The sequence below is a fragment of the Primulina eburnea genome, chromosome 13 (genome assembly GCF_022965805.1).
Source record: "Primulina eburnea isolate SZY01 chromosome 13, ASM2296580v1, whole genome shotgun sequence".
Classification (NCBI taxonomy): domain Eukaryota; kingdom Viridiplantae; phylum Streptophyta; class Magnoliopsida; order Lamiales; family Gesneriaceae; genus Primulina; species Primulina eburnea.
This window is the reverse complement of record NC_133113.1, coordinates 8,965,102-8,992,007: the sequence shown is the minus strand read 5'-3', so window position 1 is coordinate 8,992,007 and position 26,906 is coordinate 8,965,102. Positions and strand designations below refer to the sequence as shown.

General features: G+C 36.9%; 1 protein-coding gene across 11 annotated transcripts; it reads right to left on the bottom strand.

Annotated features, from left to right (window-relative positions):
• Positions 1 to 12,620: 12,620 nt before the first annotated feature.
• LOC140808733 (uncharacterized) lies at positions 12,621 to 18,271 on the bottom strand. Of its 11 annotated transcripts, none has more exons than XM_073165937.1 (7): positions 17,859 to 18,271; positions 17,040 to 17,139; positions 16,792 to 16,941; positions 16,383 to 16,520; positions 14,515 to 16,287; positions 13,732 to 13,882; positions 12,621 to 13,633 (listed from the first exon to the last, which is right to left on the bottom strand). In XM_073165937.1, exons 4-7 carry the CDS (start codon positions 16,500 to 16,502, stop codon positions 12,894 to 12,896), a joined length of 2,784 nt encoding a protein of 927 aa, XP_073022038.1. In that variant the 5' UTR covers positions 16,503 to 16,520; positions 16,792 to 16,941; positions 17,040 to 17,139; positions 17,859 to 18,271; the 3' UTR covers positions 12,621 to 12,893. The 11 variants fall into 11 exon arrangements, with proteins under 11 accessions (XP_073022038.1, XP_073022039.1, XP_073022042.1 ...); XM_073165938.1 differs by having other exon boundaries at positions 17,040 to 17,134; XM_073165941.1 differs by lacking the exon at positions 17,040 to 17,139 and having other exon boundaries at positions 16,383 to 16,458; positions 16,791 to 16,941.
• Between the last annotated feature and the right edge of the window lie 8,635 nt (positions 18,272 to 26,906).

The window sequence follows — 26,906 nt, the reverse complement described above, 5'->3', positions numbered from 1 at the left end:
GTCAATTTTTAAACATTTAGATTTAGTATATAATTACACACTTTCTATTTCAAATATCAAACCCTTCTACCGAAGATTGGGCAAATGACTACAATATTATTGGGCAAATGATTAATGTTAAGGGTATTTGTTGTTATTCTTTATGTTTTGGGTTTACGATATTTAATTGAAGTTATGGTGCACGAATAGGGTTCTATGGTTTTGCCGGATATGGAATCGTGATATGCAATCAGTTGGTGATCTCTTACTCTTTTCCTTTTGTCCTTTTAAATGGTTGATGGTGTACGAGATTTTTGTTGGAACTTATGGTTTAGCGAATGCATGATATTATGATGTCTGATTAGAGTCTCCGTGTCCTTAGGGTTCGGAAATTTATGAATGGTAATTGTAATGTAAATAATTTGTTTGGATATGATGTATTTGTTACGTGGACAATATTGTATGGAATCCTGATGATTTTCATGTCATTGAATGAAACTTAATGTATATATTCGTTGACTCTAGTTTTTCAGAATGACGATTGACAAAAGTTGGATGAGTGTAACGAATAGAATCTCTCTCGAGTATAAAAATGGTGTTCGGACATTTGTAACACGAGCTATCGAGTACGTCAATGAAGAGGGGAAAATAAGATGTCCATGTAATACTTGTTTGAATCATCTGTATCAGCCATTGCGCTTAGTAGAGATACACCTGATAAAATATGGGATACAACAATCATACAAAGTGTGGGACTACCATGGTGAGCGGTATGAACATCCACCGATAGAGCATGAAGTTTTATCTGATATTGATGCTCAAGATGAAATGATAGACGTTCTGGCTAATTTGACTGGACCAGTAGAGATAGGAGAATCCAGTGAGCCTATTCGACATCAAGGTTTGCAAACTGATAATTTCGATGATATGTTGAAGGAAATTGAGAAAGAATTGTATCCGGGATGTGTAAATTTCTCGGCGCTTAATTTCTTGGTAAAATTAATGTATGTGAAAGTACTGAACAAATAGAGTAACAAATCTTTTGATATGTTACTTAAGTTATTGAAGCAGGCATTTCCTCAAGCATTATTACCTGGCTCACACTATGAGGCAAAGAGAAAGCTAAGTGAACCGGGATTGGGGTACGAGTCAATTCATGTATGCGAACATGATTGTGTTCTTTTCTGGAAAGAGAATGTCGGGCTTCAAAATTGTCCTGTATGTAGAGTGAGTAGATGGGTAGACAAAAAATATGAAAGGGAAAAAAATACCAAAAAAAGTGATGCGATACTTTCCCCTAACTCCTAGATTAAAGCATTTGTATAGTTCTAGGCACACTGCAAGAGATATGAGATGGCATGATGCTGAGCGGCTAAAAGATGATGGTGTTTTAAGGCAGCCCGCTGATGGTTCCGCTTGGAAGATGTTTGATGTGAAATTTCCAGCATTTGCAATGGATCCTAGAAATGTGCGTCTTGGTTTGGCAACAGACGGTTTTAATCCATTTGGTAGCATGAGCACGACTTATAGTATGTGGCCTGTTATGGTTGTTCCATATCACACACCACCTTGGAAGTGTATGAAGTCAGAAAATATGATGTTGTCTTTATTAATACCTGGGCCGACATCTCCTGGAAAAGACATGGATGTTTTCCTTCAGCCACTAATTGAAGAATTTAAAAAAATGTGGGAAGGCGTGAATACTCGAGATGCATCGAGCAATGATACTTTCTTAATGCGTGCAGCAGTTTTGTGGACCATCAATGATTACCCTGCATAAGATTTAATGTCTCGATGGAGTACATAAGGGTATAAAGCATGTCCAACTTGTAACGAAGAAAATCCTTCAAAAGGCATAAGAAGTAAGATAGCTTACGTTGGGCATAGGCATGCTTATCGGACCGGTTCGACCCGGAACCGGTCCGATAAGCCCGAAACTGGATCCGGTATGTGAGAACCGGATCTGGTACCATGTACAATCCGTTAATATGTGGGTTGAACCGGTTCAACATATTCTGAACCGGTTCAACCGGTTCCGGGTCCGGTTTCGTCCGGAACCGGTCCGAAACCGGACCCGGAACCAGACCCATAACCCGAATTTCGAAATTTTTTTTTTTAAAAATAAAAATACAATTTGGGCCAACGGCTGCATTTGCAACCGTTGGCCCAAAGGCTCCCCAACGGCTGCATTGGGCAGCAAATGCAGCAGTCCAACTCTGCAGATTTCAGTAGCAACGGCTACTGAAATCTGCATTTTTTTTCTCAATTTTGGGGGCCAAATTGCAAATAAATTTTTTTTTAACCCCAAAAATCACCTATAAATACAAGTCATTTTTTTCATTTCATATATCAATTTTCTCTCAACTTTCATTTCCCTACAAGCAATATATTTCTTTGCTATCATATCTCCAAATATATTCAATAATTGTGTTATAATTTTATCTATAATCCGTATTATTTTTATTGTTAGTTATTTACTATTTCGTAATTTACTCATATAAATATTTCGAATTTCAAGGGCATCATCTTCAAACCGTCGTGGTGGTGGTGGTAAATACGCTCCCGAATTTGGTGAACATTATGGCTACATCCCCGACTTTGATGAAGTCGAACCTGGCCACGAGGATGAAGAACCCATGGAACTCCCCAACAAAGATGTAGGGACGTCATCGTCTACTCGAGCAAGAACACAATTTCTACGAGCACGACGACGGCCCGTGCAAAGCGAAGCAAAGTTTGGGATCACTTTGATATTGAACAACAAGGTACGAATAACTCTTTTGCCGTTTGTAAAATTTGCAAGCGAGGTATTCTTACAAAACAGGTGGTGGTTCCGGTGGAACCGGCACTTTGAAAAAACATTTAGTTAAAATACATAAACTTGACCCCGATACGCTACAACCATTCAGTAGGGAATTAACACAACAACAAATTAATCCTTCAAGTGGTAAAGCTTTCACAATTACAAAAGAAATTTCTAGGAAAGCTATAGTAAAGTTTGTTACCAAATGTTGTCAACCTTTTATAATAGCTGAACAAGAAGGTTTTGTTGAATTTACTAGTACTATTCAACCTGGTTTTCACAATATTTCTAGGCACACACTTAAAAAATATTGTTTTGATATTTATAAAGAATATAAAGAAACACTAAAATCGCATCTTTCAAATATTTCTTGTAGAGTTAGTTTGACTACTGATATTTGGACTAATTTAAAATATGAATCATATCTTGTTGTTACATGTCATTGGATTGACGAAAGTTGGAGTATGCAAAAAAGAATTTTAGCGCTAGATCATTTAGAATCGTCTCACAACGCATACACTATAGCTAGATATGTTTTAAATGTTGTTAAAATTTATGGCATACAAAATAAAATAATGTCGATAACGTTAGATAATGCGAGTGCCAATACTCTTGCAATTAAATATCTTAAAGATTCACTAAAATCAATTTTAGAAGGTAAGTTGCTTCATGTTAGATGTGAGTGTCATATTATCAACTTATGTGTTAAATGTGCATGTGATGAGCAAATGTCCACTGTAATAGAAAAGTTCAAATTATGTGGGAAATTATTACGTGAAAGAAGATATGGACGTGACTGGAAAACACTAGTCGAATCAACCGGAATTAAATTTAAAAAATTTCCTCTTCCAATTAATACTAGATGGAATTCTTTATATCACTTGCTTCATACTTTATTACGTTTTCAAGATTTAGTTACTCCATATTATAATAATATTGCGGTAGAAAGTTTGATGCTAAATGACGATGATTGGATTATTTTGAGTAAATGTGTTTCTTTGTTAGAAATTTTTAAAGAAGCAACCGAAAAATTTTCTGGCATTAACTACCCTACTTCAACGATGTTTCTACCTTTGCTTTTCAATATGTTTTATAAATTTATTGAATATCGTAATGATTCTGTAATGCGTGAATTTGTTTCAAATATGGAAAATAAATTTAAAAAATATTGGGAAACTATACCAATTGTGCATGGTTTAGCAACATTACTTGATCCTACTCAAAATCAAGGAGGATTAGACATTTTTTTTTGAATATTATGCTAAATTTCTTGGGAAGAATGTTGACGATCAAAAGAAGTCAATCACGCATTCTCTCCAAGAATTGTTTGATTTGTATGCTAGTGAACAATGTGATGAACTGAGCGCGCAGCCGGAGGAGATGCCGACATATAAAAGCAAAAGTGGAGCACTTAACTTCTTTCAAAGTTTGAAACGACAAAAGTTCAAAGGAAAATCGGTGACTACAACCAATTACAATGAGATCCAAATTTATCTAAGCCAATATATTGAGACTACGGAGAATTTCGATGTTCTTGATTGGTGGAAAGTAAATTCTAAACTTTATCCAGTGTTAGCTGCAATCGCAAGAGATGTCCTACCAATTCAAAGTTCAAGTGTTGCTTCCGAATCAGCATTTTCAGTATGTGGAAGGATCATTGGTGATCAAAGAACTAATTTAAAGCCAGAAACATTTTCCATGCTAACATGCCTACAAGATTGGTTTGCTGCAGAAAAAAAGAATAGGACATCTGGCGCGATCGACGAATTTCAAAGCTCAAGCTCCGACGAAGATCCAGAATATTCAAAATATATTTTAATAAATCGTGATGAATTTTAGATGTTCAATTGTAAAAATAAATGTTTAAGTTATTTTGTTAATTTTTTTTAATGTAATGCACATTTATTTGCATCGAAATATTAAATAAAAAATTGTCCCTTAATATTTTTAATTTTAATTATATAATAAATTAGAGTTCGGAACCGGTTCGACCCGAACCGGAACCGGTTTATTAGAGGCCGAACCGGTCTAAGGTTGGATTGGTTCCAAGTATTTCAACTTGGAACCGGAACCGAAACCGGTTCGGAACCGGTTCCTTACCGGACCGAGAACCGGTAGGAACCGGTCCGGTGGAACCGATAAGCATGCCTAGTTGGGCATAAACGTTTTCTTCCTTTAAATGATCCAATGAGGCGAAGCAAACAATTTGATGGTAATGTGGAAACAAGATCTCCTCCTAAAGAATTAACCGCTAGAGATATATTAGCTCAGTTAGAACATGTGCATGTTGGTCTTTCTGGAAAGCATAAGCAGTATAAGGGTATAAAGTGCAAGCATTCGATTATTGAGCTTAATTGGTCGAAAAAAAAAATATTTTTTCAGCTTGAATATTGGCAATATTTACCACTTCGACATAACTTGGATGTAATGCACATTGAGAAGAATGTATGTGATAGTGTTCTCGGCACCTTGTTGAAAATAGAAGAAAAATCAAAAGACACAAAAAAAGCAAGACTATATCTTCAAGACATGGGGATTAGGAAAGAGTTGCTTCTCTACAAAGATGGAAATAAATGGAAGAAGACACCAACAACATATACATTCAGTGCTCAAGAGAGACACTTATTTTGTCAATTTATCAAATCGGTGAAGTTTCCGGATGGTTTTCCCGCCAACTTATCAAAAAACGTCAATGAGGTCACTGGTAAAATATTGGGACTTAAGTCTCATGACTGTCATGTTTTGCTCAAGCGTTTATTGCCAACAGGAATCAGGTCATGCTTGAAGAAAGAGGTTCGTGAAACTATCATTGAGTTGTGTAATTTCTTTCAACAAATATGTGCCAACACTTTGAACGTCAGTGATCTTAAGTTGTTGCAGACAAATTTTGTTCTTATTTTGTGCAAGTTGGAAAGAATATTCCCTCCAGCGTTCTTTGATATTATGGTCCACTTGATACTTCATTTACCACAAGAGGCGATAATGGGTGGTCTTGTGTATTTTAGATGGATGTATTGTATTGAGAGAGCTATGGGTATTTACAAGCAATATGTTAACAATAGAGCACGTCCAGAGGGATCAATTGCTGAAGCTTATATTGTTAATGAGGCTTTAACTTTTTGCTCTATGTATTTTCAAGATATTGAAACCTGATATAATCGACCAGAAAGAAATGATGACAGCGTGAACACATGTCCGTCTCGAGTTCTTTACATATTCATGACACATTTTGGCAATGTTTTTATGGGATGAATAAAAAGTAGAAAAATCGGTAATGCTAAGGGAATCGCCAAATGTTTAATATATTTGGTCTTGCGTCGCCGAATAATTACAATAATATAGGAGAATCAAATAAAAAAAAATACATTTCACGACGCAAAGAAGACGTCGCCAAATGTTTAATATCTTTGGTCTTACGTCACTGAATAATTACAATAATATAAGAAAATCGAATAGAAAAAATACAGTTTACCAGTTCTCAACTGATCTGAAACTATTTAGCACAACTGATCTATTTAAGATCGAATAATTGATAAGTGCAAGATTTGCACTTAATTTACATTTAAATCCATTTTGAATTATGCTTGTTTCGAACAGAATTATGCGTTTTTGGTTTGTTTATGTTGTCATTTCAGGAATGAAGGAAACAGAGGGCACGAAGCCAAGTAACCAAGAAAACAAGGGTCATTGCCATTACCTTGGACAGCAGCTACCGCGCGACCGCGCGACATCTCGCGCTGCCGCGCGCGCACATCACGCAAGGCGTCTACCCGAGGGTCCCGCGCGCCCGCGCCAATTCTCGCGCACCCGCGCGCCCAAGTGCCATGTTGAAGACCCGAGACCAACGCGCGACAGCGCCAAGTCTCGCGCTGCCGCGCGCACACATGCATGGCAAGAAGAGCAGAAGCTTGCGCGCGTCCACGCGAATTCATGCGCCACCGCGCGCATACACCCGAGAGGAGCACGCCATCGCGCGACTTCATGCGCAACCGCGCGCAAGCCAGCACACAGCAGATGGCAGATGCTTGCGCGCCTCCGCGCCACCGCGCGCGCGCCGCAGCCAGAATAGGTATAAAAGCGCGATCGCTAGGTCAGAAAAAAGGGAGGCCGCCGTGGAGAGCCGTCATTGGAGAAAATACACGCGAACCAGAGCACATACACGGAATAGAGATTCAGAGTGCGAAGAATCATCGCAAATACGAAGAACGACGGATCTGGGGACAGAGACGACACTTCGATTTGTTATCTTTTCCTTTGTTTCTTTATTTTATTGCGTAAACATGTCTAGAATCATAAACATGTCTTGTTTTCTCTTGGATTTCGTGATGAACTAAATTCTTATTCTGGAGAATGACGTAACTCTGTTGAAACGATGATTTGACACCGTTATTTATTGATTGAATTCTGTTTTCGTTTAATTGTGTTCTCTGCGTTTACTGCACTGCAATTTACTGGCCATAAATTGTTTGTTGTTTGATTAATCTTATAACTCGGGAGAGGGACTAGGATTATAGATCATTAGAGACACATCGTTGAATGTTTATATCGTTCGGAAGGCGTATAACTTTAGCGAGGCTTAGTAAGAACATTGTATGTGCTTATCTATGAACCGTAGATTCTAATTAGGAATAATTGAATCAAGGTTGATAGATACACTTTATTCGTCACTTGGGAAAGGGGGAATAAAACAATCTAAGTGTTCTTGGCCATTAACCGATTGGAATTCAGGAAAATAAATTAAACTGTGAATAATTATCGTGGAAACTTTGTGAAATCATTTCTCTAGATACTTTCTCTCATTATTATCTCTCGATTCGGTGACTTAATTTATTCCTTGCCTTCAATTAATTCGTTTAAACAAACAAAACTGATTATTGATTTTTCTAGATAAAGTCTTGGCTATTTTAATTACAAGAATTGATATACATTTTTATACACACTCCTCGTGGGATCGATACTTGTACTCAAACGTACATTTTACTATAACTTGACATCGTGCGCTTGCGAGCAGTTAAGAAAACGCGCAACAATAATACAACGATATATGTTTGTGCTTGTAAGCTCAAAGTATAGCCCTTGAATGTTATGAATATATACGGTAAGTGTGAGCTTTTGAAATCTTTGAATATGAACATAAAGTTTTAGAGAAGATTTCAGCAGAATAACAGCTTGGTTCTCTGTAACTTGTTTTCTCATCTGCTCTTCTCGGCTATTTATAGTCTTTGATTCTAACGGTAATAATGTATGTGTTTGAATCTTTCTATCTGTTGTTTGACACGTCAATATCCTTCTGACAGTCGTACACTCTAGCAGTTTCTGATATGCGGCATTCCCACCCCATGTTACAGTCAGCTTTTGTACAGTTGTGGTTGATAGTTACATTCCTAAACTGATGACGTGTCAAACTATCAGCTTTACACAGCCGATGGAACTAGCTGATAGCTCACAAATTATTGCAGTAGGACTGATCAGTTCCAACTGATCATCCCGTCGACTATACATTTCAATTAGCTTAGTTCAGTTGCCTTGTCTGCGCACTAATCTTCAGTTAGGCAACTAATATATTTTGCATCAGTTCTATTTAGTCTTCTTGACCAGTTAGTTTAATCTTTAATCGCTTTGTTTGTCAAACTTCCGAAATTAAGTATTCAACAATTTCTCTCTTTTTGGTGTTTGACAAAACTTAGAAAATGAAAATTGATCAAGCTGAATCTCTTTGTAGATAAAATAAGTAAGAGCTTATCTAGCTGGAAATCTTGTAGATAAAATAATTTTTTATTAACAAATCTTTCAATGTACAGATTCGTACAAGGAATGAAAGAATAAAAGAAATACAAAGAATGTCTTCTAACTGATCTGGATCTCTTTAATTCTTCACTCTTTTATCAGATGGTCCTTGATCAGTCAGTTGATTATGTCTCTTCTTTGATTGCTTCTGCTGATCTTATTTTTTTTTCCTCTTCCCCCATTTTGTCAAACTTGTCAACTCTGTTGGATAAGGAGCGAACTTCCGAAGTGACATTCGATAAAGCATGTACTATGTGTTCTTGCAACAAATCCATTCTCTTTGTGACTACCGATTTCGTCAAAAATTGATTACCGATTTAAAATACGATTTGGAATATAAAAACATCTAAAAACACCATTTTCGAAAGCCACCTATTAAATATGTCATATATTAAATAATTAAAAATAATCATTTAATAAAAGAATTTCTTTTTACAGTCCTCGGTCTTCATTCCTCTATTGCGTCTCGAATAACCTTTGAAAACATAGTTTTATGAATTCTAATAGAAAATCATATTTTAAACATGTAAACAAGTATACCACATATAAATAATGCAATAAAATGATTTAATCAAGTATTTTCTATTTTCTTAAATTTGCATGCAGTTGGATTACTTTATCGTATTTTAGACCTTACAATTCCTCCCTCCCTTAAATGAAATTTCTTCATCAAAATTAAGACTCATCGAATAACTCCGAGTAGCGACTCCTCATGTCGATATATTTTCTAATTTCCACTGAATAAGAAGTGGCTTAAACTTCCCTACTGGCTTCTGGTGTTTTGCCTTAACTTGCTGACATGTCAAACACTCGGACAAAACACAATATGTCTCGTTTTATATCCGACCACCAATACAATGTCTACAGATCTTTATAAATCTTCGTACTTCCAGGATGAATGGAGTACGGAGTATTATAGGCTTCCTTTACAACAACTTTTCTTAGTGACTCACCACTAGGAACCCATAGTCGATCTCAATATCGAACTATGCCATCCTCCTCAGAATACATCATCCGACCCTTCAATTCATCTCTCAGTCTCCATTTCTGTAATTGCTCATCAGAAGACTGACCTTCGCGGTTCTATCCGTCAGGGTCGACTGAACTGTCATAGTAGCAAGATTAGGAGCCTCGCTCCTAGCATACACTGCAAGCTTGAATCGCTGAATCTCTGCTTCCAATGGTTTTTGCACTGTGAATTGAGCTATAACAGTTGTCTTTCTACTCAAAGCGTCCGCGATCACGTTAGCCTTTCCCGGATGGTGGCTAATATTTCCGTCGTAATCCTTCACCAGCTCTAACCATCTTTGCAACCTCATATAGCATATTCAACTCTTTCTAGGTGAAAATGTACTTCAAGCTTTTATGGTCAGTGAAAATCTTGAACTTCTCCCCATATAGGTAATATCTCTTTGGGGTGTTCACTAAATGGTTTACACCGAAAAACCGACCTGACCATAAGTTGATCTAATTTATATAAAGTTATTCTTTTTCATAATAGGTTGATATTTTAGTTTCCCTACATATGAGGATTTTTGTTGCAGGAGTTGATGGATCCAATGCTGGAATTATTCACTGTCAACATATCCAAATTCTAAATTGCTTACAATTGTCATAACTATATTTTTTATTATTTTATTTTGATTTTTGTAATATAATCAAAACCAATTTGATTGTGGTTTTTTATTATATATTTTTTAAAATTTATAACGTACAACTTCATTTATAACTAAAAAAAATTTCATTTATCACTAAATTTATTACACAAACCGTAATAACCGACCATAATAACCAAACCGTAATACAAAAAAACCAAACCGGACCGAATTAAAATGGTTTGGTTTAGGATTAGGCATTTGAAAAATCGTAAACCGAAAAACCGAGCCAAAATTTATTAAAACCGAACCAAACCGACCGTTGCACACCCCTAATATCTCCAGACCTTCAAAGCAAATACTACTACTGCAAGCTCGAGGTCATGAGTCGAGTAGTTCTTCTCATGAACCCTCAACTGTCTAGATGCATATGCTATCACTCGATCATTAAGCATCAGGATTGCGCCTAAACCAAGCTTCGAAGCGTCTGTATAGAGAACATACTCTCCATTCTCTGATGGCATCGATAGAACTCGTGCTGAAGTCAAAGCTTACTTCAGATTTTCGAAACTTTCCTGGTTGTTTGATCCTTAAATAACTTCGTATTTTTCTTTGTCAAGACGGTCAGGGGTACTGCAATAGAGGAGAAATCTTGAATGAACTTCTGGTAATAGCCAGCTAGACCCAAGAAACTATGGATCTCGGTTATGCTCTTAGGTACTGGCCACTCTCTAACCGCGTCGACCTTTCTAGGATCGACTTCAACTCCATCTCTAGAAATAATGTGGCCTAAGAATGCCACTCTTTTGAGCTAAAACTCGCACTTGCTGAACTTAGCGAACGGCTTTCTATCTTGCAATATTTGTAGAGTCGTTCTTAAGTGCTGACTATGCTCTTCTCTACTCCTTGAGTAAATCAGAATATCATCTATAAAAACTATGATAACTGATTCAGATACGGCTGAAATACGTGATTCATGAGATCCATGAAAATCGCCGGCGCATTGGTCAACTCGAATGGCATCACCATAAACTAGTAGTGCCCATATCGAGTCCTGAAAGCTGTCTTATAAATATCTGCCTCCTTCACCTTCAGCTGATGGTATCCCGAACGAAGATCTATATTCGAGAAAATAGAATCTCCTTGCAGCTTATCAAACAAGTCCTCGATTCTAGGTAAGCGATACTTTATTCTTGATGGTGACGATTTTCAGCTCTATATAGTCAATATAGAGTCGCATACTACCATCATTCTTCTTCACAAACAAAATCAGTGCGCCCCACAGAGAACAACTCGGGCAAATAAAACCCTTGTCTAACAACTCCTGAATTTGATCTTTCAGCTCTTTCATCTCTGCTGGTGGTAGATGATACCGTGCCTTAGAGATTGACACTGTACCCGACATCAATTCAATAGAAAATTTTACCTCTCGGTCTGGTGGAATGCCAGAAACATCCTTAGGAAAGACAATAGGAAAGTCTCTTGCAACTTCAACATCATCTAGCTTCTGACTGTCCGGAATAGGTACTGAAGTAACACTCGCTAGAAAGGCTTGGCAGCCTCGTCTCATAAGCTTCCTCGCACATATGCAGGAGATAATGTCCGTCATTTGCTTGTTCCTTGATGCCTCAAAAACAAAAATTTCCTGCTGGGCGGTCTAATAGATGCTGATTTCTGCCGAAAATCTATCGAAGTTTCATTCAAAGATAGCCAATCCATAAATAGTGTGAAGTAATCAAATAAATACACTTTGACAAATTCAAAATTGTGGCAAATTAATGAAAACATTTACTTCGTCACAATTGAAAATATTGTGCAATCGTCATCAATTACTTCGTTAACTTAAAACTTTGATGTATTCATATGTAATTAATTAATTCGTTATTTGATGAAACAACCGAGGTAAAAGACGTTTTTTTTTATGTTGGAATCGGTTCAATTTTAAACCGATTTTGCTTCGTCGGACTTGTGGATTTCACTTTTCTATAGACTACGGCCAATTTTGATGCGAAGTAAAAAGCTTCGCTTTTTTTTAGGACTACGATCGGTTTTATTGCGAAGTTTTTTTTTTTTACTTAATGTGCATCTATTTTGATATTTATCTGTTTATTATTTTATTTAATATATGAAGTGTATTTGTGAATTTCTACCATTGCAAGAAACTACGTTTTCAATTGTTGACCTAATTTTTGGATATTGAAAATCATTCATAGGAGATACAACAAGAGCTTTCTTCACCAAAACATCGAAATAGTTGAAACCAAATGTTTGATACTAAAGTAAACATACTATGAATGCATATTAAAATCACGAGACACCAGACTTTAAGTTTTGAGCGTTAAAACAGAAAATTCTTTAAAAATTTTAAACTCTTCTTGCGTCTTGAGCGAATGGTACTTTAAAAATTTTAAGCATTCGCTGCAAATGCAAAAAATCAGTACTCCAACATATGAACCTTAAAAAATTGCACTTACTGTAACAAGAGATATAGTACAGAAGCATTTCATGAAAAAGTGAGTGCCGTGCAGAAGATCTAACACATACAATATTCATACTTATAAATAATTTTATACCATTCTGGTGTTTCACAAAAAAGTACATACAAATAATATACAACAGAAATGGTCCTGACAGTGAAAGGATGCAGATTATGTGCAGCAATTTGCATCACAAGAGAGGGCTGAGGACCATACAGTAGAGTTGACTCAGAAAAGGAAACTATAAGTTGTTCAAAGAATGGATTGGCCTTGCACCCTACCTGTAAATTCAACCACTGCTTCTTCTACAAGCTCTTCCAGCAACTTCCCTTCAATTTCCTTCCCTAAATTATCAGCCTCCAAAATCAAATGATCGATCAATCCCTTGCCTACAACCTCCTTTCTCACCACTCGCTCCAACATGAGGCTATTGTCACAGTCATCCGAAACACATTTGATCTCACCAGATAACCATAAATTAGTTCGGTTCCACACCTCGTCCAGCATTGGTAATGATGTGTTCCCCAATACGCTATTGTGGGCTTTAATGCAAGGAATGGCTCTTTGACCCGAGACTGACCCATATCCAGCAATTTCCACTAAAGCAGCATTCACACAGTCAAACACAAGCTTCCGGGTTGATCGTTTTAGCCTCCGCTTGGCCTCATGAGGTGTCTCCTTGTCTTTTAAGTCTATGTATTTGTCTCTTAACGATGGGTCTAACGGGCTATCAAGAGAGTGCCATCTGGTTAAAAACATGTTCGATTGCACCTCCCCTAGCAGATCAGAAACAGATAATAGTGTCTTGACGAAGAAGTACCATTCTCGTTTCTCTTCGTCTGTTCCTTGACCACAAAATGATTGGTTCGGGGAATATCTCGAGACCGTGTCGATGCATGAATCATCCCATGAAAGAGTGCGAGCAATGGATCCTATAGGTGGTGATTTGTCAATCAAGTTTAATTTCACAGTATTGGCTGGCAACCCATCACCTGTAACACAAGTAACATAAAGAAACAAAATTTTAGTTTAATAACATATCTGGCATAGAAAAAAAGAGTTGAAGTGAATTTCAGGCAACAAATTTCACCATGTCGGTCAGTATTGACATAATGTGGAAACACTGATGCCACATGCTCATCTTCTTCGAAGGGTGTATCTAGAACAGATATTGGACTTGGCTGATCCAAGTTTTCACCTGAGTTCCCAGATGTCATGGGCTTTTCCATGGAAAATCCACTCTGCAAATGTAGAATTCATGAACAATATTCTAAAGTTTCCCTGATCGTAAATAATCCAAATGAAGGTAGCCCGTATTCAAGAGGCAGAATAAAGTATACACCATTTAACACACCCCCCAATCTCAGACTACAAACAAGAACCAATACATGCATTCCTCACCTCTTAACAACATCCTACATCAAAAACTAAGTAAAGACAGAATTAAACTTTAAAAGATCAAGCAGCCAACGTGCCGCCAGGCTGAAAGAAATTCTGTATGCTAATTCATGATTTAAAAAGTAACAAGGATTTTCTTCCCTTCATCATCTGCCTCACATTCAATCCTCATTAATATCACAACTCTACAATAGTATTACCAATATTTGGTATGTGCAAAAACAGCAACTATTTCAACAAGCTCATATTAGTTACATGAGACAAAGAACAATTCCTGTAAGTAAAAGAATATAAAAAAATGGTCTTTATTTTGCTTGTTTAACATTTAATCTAAGCATTAAATAAAATAACAGAGAAAACCAAACAAAAGACTTCTTACTTCACAAAACTAACATATCTAATTGCCCCAAATAAGGTAAGCCAACAGAAAAGACAAATAAACTGTAACATTAAAACTTACAAAATACCAAAGTACCTCTGGACATGTTGCAGCAAACTCGCCAACTTGATTTGAGGAAGATGCTTTGTTAGAAAGCTTGGGCCAACCAGGTGGAAAATGTTGAAATCCTTCGTCATTAAGACCTTCACTTCCATCGCACCCTTGTTCAGGAACAATTTTGGTGTCAAACTCATCTTCTGTTTCAGATGCAAGTGACTTATCTTTACTAGCTTTTTTGTTCCTTGAGAAAAACAAACTTGACACTTTCCCTTTGAATGATGATTTAACAATTCTTCCCTTCGTCTTATCCTTTTGAGCTTCTGCTTTGTCCTTAACCGGAACTGATATGCTTGGGCTTAACCTGGTTCCATACTCAAAAAAGGAAACGGGAACAGACTTCACCCGCATTAGATTCTTTGGTGAATGATTCATTCTTTCATTAGGCTCTGGTCCATTGTCGGCCAGAGATATCGAACCCTTGCGCTCTTTGTTGGAAATGCCGTCTTCCCCTGACATCACTGCCTTCTTTGTCTCAGAAAGTGCAAGCATTTCACCCAATGTGCTGGAGATTCTTCGCGTGTATGTCTGCTCTTGGCAAATCCCATTAGATGCCATCATGGCCCATCTTTCAGAAAGACGTTTCTTAGCTTCTCTGCAAACTGATGACTCCGGGGAACAGGATACTCTACCAAAAGAGGAAGTTGAAAACGGACTTCCGAGCCTGTTAATGTAATCCCAAGAGTGCCTAGATAGAGGTGACAGGGCTTCTGAGTCACTCAGATTGCCAGCTGCATATTCAATTTCTGATTTATTAAACGAACTTTCATCACCAACATAACCATTGGAGAACACAGAAGACATCAAGCCTTCATCATGGTGGTGCCTGCCAAGTTTCTCACACATTTTCGGTGTGATTGTTTTGGCAACTTCTCTTGATTCTTGATTTTCATCATCTCCTACTTCCCCCAAAATGTCTTCACCATTTATTAAGCTTGGTGACTCTACTCGTGGACAAATATCTGCCTTAATATCATGAAACCTCACAGTACTTGGCTTTAGAACCACTATTCGAGTTGCTTGGGAGGGACATCCATAATCCTTCCACCTTGCTGGAGAGGAATTAACCAATTGACTTTTCTCCAACCCATTCAGAAGAATGAAGGCACTTTTTCTAATTTGTTTCCCATCACTATTCCCAGCACCAGAAAAATCATTACTATTTGCCACTTTTGAAGGTTTAAGAACAGTGATATACTTTATCTCTGGAGGAGGAATGGACGGTAGAGTGTAAAGATTATGTGAAAACATAGAATTTGGTTCTTGTAGACACTTCAGGAATAAGTCTTTATTGGAATTCAACACTTCTAATGCATCTTGGAATTGTTTAGACTGACGAAGTTTTTCATCCATAGACATGCGTTTTGCTTCGACAAACTTCTGACGAACAAAAGCCATCCTTTTGTCATTTGAAGCTTCATCGTATCTTCCCTTATGAGGAGATTTCTGCAATGTTTCATAGACATCTTTATATTCATGTGGCTCTATGTCGCGAAAGAATCCATTATGTTGCTCCCAGTAACACATTGGTGTGTCTGAATGATTACGAGAATGGCCTCTAGAATGGTTTCTCTGAATACATGCATCAGTTTCCAGCCTTGGAAGAGTGTCAAGCCCCATTAATTTGGCAATTACATTCGGTGGACTGCATCTCGAGTCTATATCTTTGGACATCTCTTTGGCAATGAGTAATTTCATGGGTGTTCCATTGGATTTTTTGTTGATGTGTGAATTCCTAATTTCAGATACAATCTGCAGGTATAATACAGAAAAAATATATTGATGTTAAAGGAACTCGGCAAAGCAGAGGAGGCAAAGTTTTGTACGTCAATCGAAGTTAACATTACATCATATAGAGAGTTTACCCCTTTCTCCTCCATTGGGTCACCTGATGGACTCATTCTTGTTACCTCTGATCTGCTTCTTGAGAGAAGGGAACAAAGAATCAGCAACCAGAAAATTATCATTCAAGCATATCCATATGCATAATAATGGGAAAACAAAAATCAAAGTTAATCCCTCATTGAAGAAATTTACAAGGAAAATTCAAGGAAACCATCAAAAGGAAAAAGATTACAGGCCAAAATCCGTATGCAATTGAAACTGAAACATGATGTTACACTCCATTATACATCTGCCAGTATACTTTAAGCCAAAAGCATTTTCAAAAAGAAAGTGATGGATATGCATGGTGGCAGCATTTCTGTGAAAAAAATACACAAATGCAGTGGAGGAAAATATCTAAATAATTGAACCTTCCCGATGGGGTTTATCGGTGAGCATCCGGTTTGTGGAAACCCCTACATTCAATTCAGAGAGGTTTGCCAATCTCCCCAAGCATCCTGGAAATGTTCTCTCAAAACTGTGATTTTTCGACATTTTGACGAATACCATTCATCTCACTACCTGGTACAGATTGTTTCTTGGCGTTAGCTACCAAAAAAAAAAATCTACAATGGATAACAGAAAAAAGGAAAATTGTTGACACTCCGCATGTAAATCACCTTTTCTAAGAAAAATACTGTTTTGTGGTAGAAAAATATATATACAAATCTAGCTACTTTTGCAAATTTTCAATCACCTTCCTTAGGGCAACTAACTTCACTGAAAAAAAATCAAATGAAAGAAACATAAGAGGGGGCAAAGAAGTTGAGGGAAAAGTAGATACATGATGCCTGATTCAGTAAATTTGTAATGCAAATATTCACAAATATAAAGATAAACAAAGTAAAAAATACAAGGAGAAGAGAATATGAAGAGGAGGTGAATGAAATATACACTGATCTTTTAGGAAAAACCCACCACACACAAATTGCATTCTTATGCAGAAAAAGAAAGTGACCGAGGGTAACGACTATCGAGAATAATAGAGGGCTAAATAATTGAACATTTACAGTATCCTCCCATTGCATCAATGAGTCACCGAACAAATGATGAGATCCTCAGTTACAATCACGAAATGAATCACACAACCAACATTTTTCTCGTCAAAAAAATAAAACCAAAGTAAAAAAAATTAGAAGTAGCGACATTTTTCCAGTGAATCACATCTAGAGCTCACAATTGGATCTCGCAACATATTCGTACAAAAGAAAGATAACATTCAAGTACATATTCAACCAAAACATAGGTAAATTTTAATTATGAATAAAAACTTTATCCTTAACTAACCTTGGAGAGAAAGATAGCATCAAGTCCAAAATATAGAACTTTATCCAGAAACAGTACCACTTTAATAGAAAATCATTCAAAAAAAGTAGCAAACACGGAGCAGACAAAAAGAATTCCAAAATACCAACGAGATATTCTATTTAATTTATCACCTTCGAAAAACGAGATCGGACGACAGCAAAGACAGGAGGAATCTTAACAAAAAGTACCGCAGCTAGCTAAAAAATCATCACAGCATTTTATAGTAAACTTTCATTTCCTACTTCCGACAATGTGAAGCGCGGAACAGTTAGGGTATCCTCCTTTACTCACTCGCGGAGTCGTGTACTTTTTCAAGCACTAAATAGCGAAGTATAACAGGTGAAGGGATGCACTACGACCACTAATCTATGATTCCGGTGAGAATGTAGCCGGAGATCCGCCGGTATTCACGTGAAGAAGAGGGAGAAAAGGAGCTTTCTCAGCTTGCAGTGAGCTCTGATCTCTTTTCCGTCACAACCGACTCCCAGTCGGACGCGACGCGCTTTGTTTATTCTGATTAAATTAACTGTTTCGGTTACGTATACATGATCAAAATAAGGTGCAATTTCGGAAATTGAAAAAAGAAATTCGTAACGGAAACATTAATTAAAGTATTGAATAAAATGTATGCTGTGATTTCGAGTTAATGCAATGTGGCCCCTATAGGTAGACTCTAATTTAATTTGAGTCCTCTTCTATTAACTTTGAAATTATCTTAGGATAAAGTTTCGTAGTTTTGATGATTTTTAATGACTTTTTTAAATTATAAACATTTATGGATTTGATATATTTTTACAGAAACTTACGTATTTATAAACAGATTTATGTGGATTCATTTACACTTTTTTGTAAGATTTTTATAAATTTTTGTAAATTTTTTTTATAAAATTTTATAAATTTTGTTACAACATATTATTTTTTATTATTTTTTTTGAATCAATAATTAATTGATATATATATATATATATATATATAACAAATTCATTTTGAAATAGTTTTTCAATATTTATATTAATAAATAAATTTACTTATTTAAAAGTTAAATCATTTAATTCTTACATGTGTATATATTAAGAATTAAGTGACATTTTTTTGGATCATCTTTTATTATTATTAAATATTACATTAATTTATATAAATCATAAATTAAAAATCACAAAATCAATTCTAAAATTCAAAATTTTCCTATGATATTAAAATAAAAAATTATTAAATTAACAATCAGCCAAAATATGAAAAATTTAAAAAGGAAAAATGAAAATATATATAGAGATATACTTCGAAAATTTGAGAAAGTGATAGAGATAGATGAAAGGAGAGAAGACAAGAAGAGAGGTGATGTGAAGCGATAGAGAGAGAAATAAATAGTTTGTGTCTGAGTTAGAAGTTTTAAAAATCTATCCAAATCTTTGGGTTGAACCAAATACAATTTTTGACAAGTTATAGTTGTACCTTAGGCTTTAATGTTTGTATGTTAATGAATTCCATGAAGTTATTAAAAGTCTATTGAAAATTTGAATACTACTTTTATAGAGTTTAATTTTTAAAAGTCCACGTTGAGTATCATTTGACTTTTTAAAACTCTGTGAAAGTCTATTTTGAATACTACTAGACTTCTATAGAGTATGTAAAACTCTTAATTGAATACATCTAGACTTTTACAATCTACAAAAGTCATTAAAAGTCAATAAGCCTCTTTCATTGAATACACCCCCTTTAATTTCTAGGTATGGTTGTGAACTTTGCGTGGTTAGATCTTCATCTTTTCTGTAAAGACTTTTAATCAGATGAGTAGTTTTTTATAATTAAATTTCGAATATGAAATATCATCTCAAATTTATGACTTTCTTGTCTGATATTTTATAAGTGGCTTGTATAAATAAATTTTGGTTTCTAATGTATTTGAAACTTTGAGTTTTTTTTCCTTCAAAGACCGATAACCTCCATATTTATTCCCTCGTATTGTTCTAATATGACTACATATACATTTAAATATTTATTGGCTTTGTCATGTGTTGGCATCATATTAAAGTTTAGAGAGAGGATGAACTTTAAACTGTTCTTAACAGTTTTTAGTTTGTTAAAAAATATTTTTGAACGACTCGTTTTGCTGGAACACTGAAAAACGAGTAAGTACAGAAATGGTCGGGCTTGACTAGCATTGAATTAAATAAAGTAATTTGATCATTTAACAAGAAACAACTTGAAAAATTATTTGCAAGAATGTAAAATGCGTAATCAAATAACGCAATTATTTTTATGAATCTTCGGAGATAAAATTCTCGTGTCACCTATTTTTTGGTTATGAAGATTTTCATTAAAAGAATTTGGTTTTACAAAATCTTGTAATAAGTAATAACTCACTTTAGATATGACTTACCATTGCCTAAGTTGAAACTATTAGTGATCACTTTACGAATTTGGATGTATAAAAATCATTGGTTCACCAGAAAACAATACAATAACCCAACGATCAGTCTTGACAACTTGCGTTGTTGGTTTGGAACAGAATATTCCTTGATGCTCTAATATAAACTGAGGAGTGTGCTCGAAGTTCTTAGAAAATATGGAGGATTAAAATAAATATTTTGATTCAATATTTTCTTTTGTCTTCCTCTCTTTGAAATTTTCATATATATAGTTGAAAAACCAACTATCGTATTTGCTTTTCAACGTTCATCTGAACTGAAACGTCTACTAATTTAATATGCGGATTTTTTTTTAAAAAAAAGCTCACATTTTCGAAAATAAACATCGAAATATTTTACGTGCATGCAACCTTACTGAAAAAAATATGACATTTTAAAATAATCGTATACAATCGACAAATAAAACACTGTAGTTTAAAATTGACAACCCGGCACACAATCATGCATAAATAAAATAAAACGAGTAAAACCCCAAAAATTAACAGCATATCATAAAAACGTATAAAACTGATGGCTTGTATGAAGAGAAAATGAAAATAGAAGCGTGCTTTGATGTTTAGATGCTCGAAAACTCAAAAAATTGTGCATCGGGGAAGCACCGGAGGAGCGGGGAGGTAACTTGTTTGAAGAAATAATGGATGACCGAAATATTTTCCGCAAGGCTGCTGAAACTGATAAGAAAAGCTGCTGGACTAAGGGGGGTGGGCGGCCAAAGGATTAGGTTTAGGGTTAGGATTAGTTTAAGGTATATTTAAATGTTAAACATTGTACTAATGAGCCAAAAATAAAGATTAAGGGATAACACAAAGTTGTAGGGCCCATTAAGCACTAAATCAAACCTAACAAGCCCAAAAATGCTCCTGAAAAATATTTCAATTTGGTACGATTTTGAAAATATCGCCCGAGCCCTCAAAGAGTCCTCCGAATCGTTAAAATTTTTGTACCGATAAAAATTACGACCCGGCTAGTAAAAATACCTAGCAAGGCCCATTTTTTGGAAACACCCTTGAAAAAACACCATATTAATTAATTAAAATTAATCACGTAATAAAAATATTTTTCCTGATAATCCCCAGCCTCCGTTCCTCGATCGAGCGCGAAGTGCAACTAGAAACCCTACTCATGACATAACCATCAATTAAATGCATAAAAATCAATAAACATATATTTTAAATAAAACCCTAGATTGCATGCATTCAAGTTACGTATATTTTAATTTCATGGACTTTACAACTCTCCCCCCCTTAAATATAATTTGTCCTCGAAATTTAGAACATACCGAATAACTTCGGGTTGCGAATCCTCATTTCGGCCTCTGTCTCCAAGTAGCTTCCTCCTCGAAATGATTCAGCCACTTGACTTTGACCATATAGATTACCTTGTTTCGGAGCCTCTTCTCCTGTCAATCCAAAATCTAAGTGAGTCTCTCGTCGAATGACAGGTGCGGTGTCAGCTGAAGTGGCTCATAGTTAAGCACGTGCGAAGGATTCGACATGTACTTCTGCAGCATAGAGACGTGGAACACATTATGAACTTCCGCCAGATTTGGCGATAATGCAACTTTGTATGCAAGTGTCCCAACTCTCTCTAGGATCTCGAATGGTCCAATGAATCTAGGGCTGAGCTTGCCCTTCTTCCCAAATCTCATCACACCCTTCATCGGTGCGACTTTCACAAAAACATGATTCCCTACCACGAACTCGAGATCTATGCGCCTCTGATCTGCGTAACTTTTCTGACGGCTCTGAGCGGTCCTCATCCTGTCTCGAATCCTGACCACTAACTCTGTTGTCAGCTTGAAAATGTCTAGACCAAACTCTGCCCTCTCTCCTACCTCATCCCAATACACTGGCGACCTACACTTCCTCCCGTACAGTGCCTCGTATGGAGCCATACCGATTGATGCCTGATAATTTTTGTTGTATGTGAACTCCACAAGAGGTAACTTCGGCTCCCAGCTGCCCTAGAAGTCGATCATGCAAGCTGGTAGTAAGTCCTCCTGAATCTGAATCACCCTCACTGACTGTCCATCTGTCTGAGGATGGAAGGCATTATTGAATAGCAGCTTAGTACCCAATGCCTGGTGAATATTCTTCCAGAATGCAGAGGTGAATCTCGGATCCCTGTCTGACACGATGGACACTGGGATCCCATGCAGTCTGACTATCTCTCTTATATACATCTTTGTGTATTGAGTCATGATGAAAGTCTTCTTGATCGGTAGAAAATGAGCTGATTTAATGAGCCGATCAACAATCACCCAGATGGCGTTAACTCCTCCAGTAGTCCTCGGAAGCCTTATCACAAAGTCCATGGTAATGTTCTTCCATTTCCACTCGGGAATAGGGAGTGGTCTCAGCTTCCCTGTAGGTCTCTGATGCTCACTGCTGACATGTTAAACACTCGGAGGCAAAACGCAGAATATCCTGCTACATGCCCCACCACCAATAAAGAGTGTGAAGGTCTTTGTACATCTTCGTACTCCGTGGATGGATGGAGTACGGGGTGCTGTGGGCCTCGCTCAAGATATCCGCTCTCAGGGAATCACTGTTAAGAACCCATAGATGGTCCCTATATCTGACTATGCCGTCCACAACTGTGTACCGCTTCTGGCTCTTATCTTCGTCCCTCTTTCTCCACTTCTGCAACTGCTCATCAGAAGTTTGTCCTGCCAGAATTCTGTCCCTCAATGTCTGCTGCACTGTTAGAGTAGCAACTCCTGGAATAAACTGCAAGCTCAAATCTCTGAATCTCCGCTTGTAGCAGTCTCTGTACCGACAAATGACAAATCATTGCGTGCTTCCTGCTCAGAGCGTCTGCAACCACATTAGCCTTACTCGGATGTTAGCTAATGTCACAGTCATAATCCTTCAATAGCTCTAGCCATCTCCTCTGCCTCATGTATTAGCTCTTTCTGTGTGAAGAAGTAATTCGGGCTCTTGTTATCATTAAAAATCCCGGATAGTGTCTGTGGGGACCCGGACGCTAATCATCTTTTAAATCGTCATTGGGACTAATCTAATAAGTTATGATAAGTAGGGTCTAAATTTTTTTTTTTAAATGCGGAAGGTAATGGAATCAAACTCCTATACATATCAGTAGAAAAGTATAAATCTCAAACATCATACAATAATTTACATCTCAGGTTTAACACCTAACTATCAAGTGTTTAAACCCTATCTCTAGTCCAAGTCCGGAATCACCACTCTAATCTCGATCTGTCTTCACCTCTGTGACCCTGTACCTGTCCCACATGTTGTCATGCACACATACAAACAAGACAACAGCCGGATAACTCCGGTGAGATATAAATATCCCAGTATAAACAATGTATTAAATGCAATCATATAAAACATATATAAAAGCATAAACAAACATCAAAACATGTATCCAATCTGACTACATGAATCAATGACTCGTGATATAATCTTATCTTATCTCAAATCTAGGGATCCCAATCTAATTTAGACTTTGGTATTCTGTATCGAGTGTCTGAGATAGACGTCGATCTACATCTAAGGCTCTTCGATACACCGTAAGTCTAGAGTCTTATCGGTTCTGAGAAAGACTCGGCGGTTCTGCCCTAGCTAGGCTGATCTGCCCTAGACTCGGACTCTGACTCTGTTCTAAGTCAATACATTAACATATCAATCTGATAATCTGCAAATATCAATGCAATAAAGTAAAGTATGTGATTTAGGGAAACTCAAGTCAAACCTAACTCGAGTTGTGCAATCTCGAATCAACATTTATTTATACCTTTCTTGCTGTCGATCTGATACAATCAAAGTCTTGTGATGTGAATCTCGATACGAATAAATAGCAAACACGATTAAAACGCAATCGCACCCTCTATTTAATTACGATAATAAGACTCGTGTGTTTTCCCGATCTTTTGAATCAAGTAATTGATGTATTATTCACCTCTAAACTATAAAAGTTTAGCAACAAATAAACACGAGAATAACAATCGAAATTTGATACGAACCTTCGAAGAACGACGCCTACGACAATCCGCACAAGCACGATCGACAAACGCCACAAAGTTATAAACTTTGATAAGTTTGATTTGATTTAACAAAGCTAAAGCCTTGAAAAGTTGAGAGAAAATTCTCACAAGTTTGATAAAACTCAAAAATAATATGTGTATTGTGTGTAAAAATTCGTCCAACATAGTCTATATATCAAAAGATATCAAGAAATCTAGTTTTCTAACAAAACAAAACTCTAAATAAGGTAATTTTTCTCGGCCAAAACTCTAGGACACGGACCCCGTGTGTGCCTCCGTGTCCGGGTCCGTGTACACTCGGGTAACAACTTCAGCTGGAACAAGGGACACGGACCCCGTGCTCACCTCCGTGTACGGGTCCGTGTAGACACGGTCTTCGCCTATGTAGTAGGGCACGGACCCCGTGCCTGGGTCCGTCTTCAGGTCCGTGTAGGCTCTCTAGTTGCTCATCTCAGGGTGTAAAGGGCACGGACCCCGTGTGCAGGTTCGTGTGCTGGTCCGTGCAGACTCGGCCGATGAGAATAATGTTTGAATCATGTTTCTTTGGCCTTCCAACATACTCCCGTGCAAGGCTACCACGATCGCATTATCCTCCCCTTCTTGAAAAGGATTTGTCCTCAAATCTTGCCCCCTTGCACAAAAACGAAGCAAGTTAGTAACAACAAGGAGGATATTATCAACATACTTACCTTTAAGCGCAAGTTTGTAGATGCCATTGCCCACACGCGCCATCAACGCCTTGATCCCTAACTCCATGGCAGCATTCACTATCAACTCACCAACATCAACATATACCAAATAATAAATGACATAAAATGATAGAATACCGTTAAGTATCACAAAAATCAAGTTCCTCCCCTTCTTAGACCTAGTCAACACAAAAATGAAATCCATACACGTGTACGACCATAGCTCACTAGGAATAAGAAAGACTTCAAGCAACTTATAGAAATCAAGCTCAGGTGCCCTAGCCCTATAGGCAATGCATTCTTTGCTATTCCATTTAACATACCTCTTCATATGCAACCAACATAGAAATCCATGAATTTTGTCAATGATGAAATCACAACAATACACCTCACTAACGATTATTTCATAAAATGAGCATAACATGAACAATTTAATCTCCTTAAAATTATATTCATCATGAACAAAGAAATTATTATATTCATTTAACTCACCACATGAATTTAATTCTAATGCACATAGGTCATTGTCATGACAAAGTGTCAATTGGACAAACTTTGAACACTCAAAATCAATAACATTCAAATCTAATTCATGCAATACATCTCCCTCCTCATTTCTATGACACTTAGGCAACAAGATTAAATCGCATTCATATCTCCTAAACATCACATTTTCAAGTTGCTCCCATAATTCTTGAAGACAAGACAACAATGAATTAAGGTAAAGAAGAAAAGCATACCTCATAGTTGTTGTAGAGGCAACTAACCTTACCTCGTCGTGATTGCACTTGCATTCTCTAGGCTCAAACTTTTGGGTTCTCCCTTCGACAGGATTCACTTGTCTCCTTGTCATGATAACTCCACGATCCTGCAAATAACAAATAGCAATGCTCGGGATTGAACCGACGATTTCATCACAATATGGGTAAACCACTTTGTACAAAGGTACATGTAATGGTTTTTGCAATAATAAACAACTCTCAACCTCACTCTTTTCACTCCTTTGGGCCATCAAATGATTTTTCTTTTCTTTTTCTTTGGCCTCTTTTTCTCTCTCTTTTTTCTTTTCTATGGTCATCTCACTCTTTTGTTCACTCTTTCTTTCGACCATATATTTTTCTTTTTCTTTTTCTAAGGCCATCTCACTCTTTTGGACACTCTTTTTTTCGGCCTCATCTCTTTTTTTCTTTTTCAATTGGTCCTCAAGTATTTGTTTTGGTGACAAAGGTAGTAATACAATTGGTTCTTTCTTTAGGACAAATGAGTACCTATTCTTGAAACCATCATGTGTTACCTTCCTATCGAATTGCCAAGGTCTACCCAACAAGATATGACAAGCATGCATAGGCACCACGTCACACAAAACCTCATCCACATACTTCCCAATAGAAAAGGGCACTAGAACTTGCCTATTTACTTTCACCTCCGCACAATCATTCAACCATTGAAGTCTATATGGTTGAGGGTGCTTTAGAGTAGGCAAACTCAACTTCTCCACCATCTCACAACTAGCTACGTTGGTCCAACTTCCTCCATCTATAATAACGTTGCAAACCTTTTCGTTCACAAAGCACCTAGTATGGAACAAGTTCCCCCTTTGATTGGTCTCCTCCTCCTCGACTTGGCCAATCATGATACGCCTAGTCACCAATGATTCTCCTACAACCGCCTCATATCCCTCATCGGGATCCTCCAATGCAGGCATATCATCATCACTACCCTCGTTTTGGGACTCATACTCACCATAAGCATTCAAAACCATCACCCTCTTATTAGGACATTCACTAGCAATATGACCCAACCCTTGACATCTAAAGCATTTAGTATCCCTAGAACGATTAGAAGGAGTTTCAGATTTACCTTGGACTCCTTGCTTAGGTGTTTCGTGCTTGGCCTCCATCTTGGGTTTGGTCGCCTCTTTACTTTCATCAAGTTTTGCCCCGTTTGGTCGCCAAGAAGTTGACGAGCTCCCACTTTGATTGGCGCGGCCAACTCCACGCCTTTTGAGTTGTTGCTCCACCTTTATGGCCATTTGCACCATCTCGTCTAGAT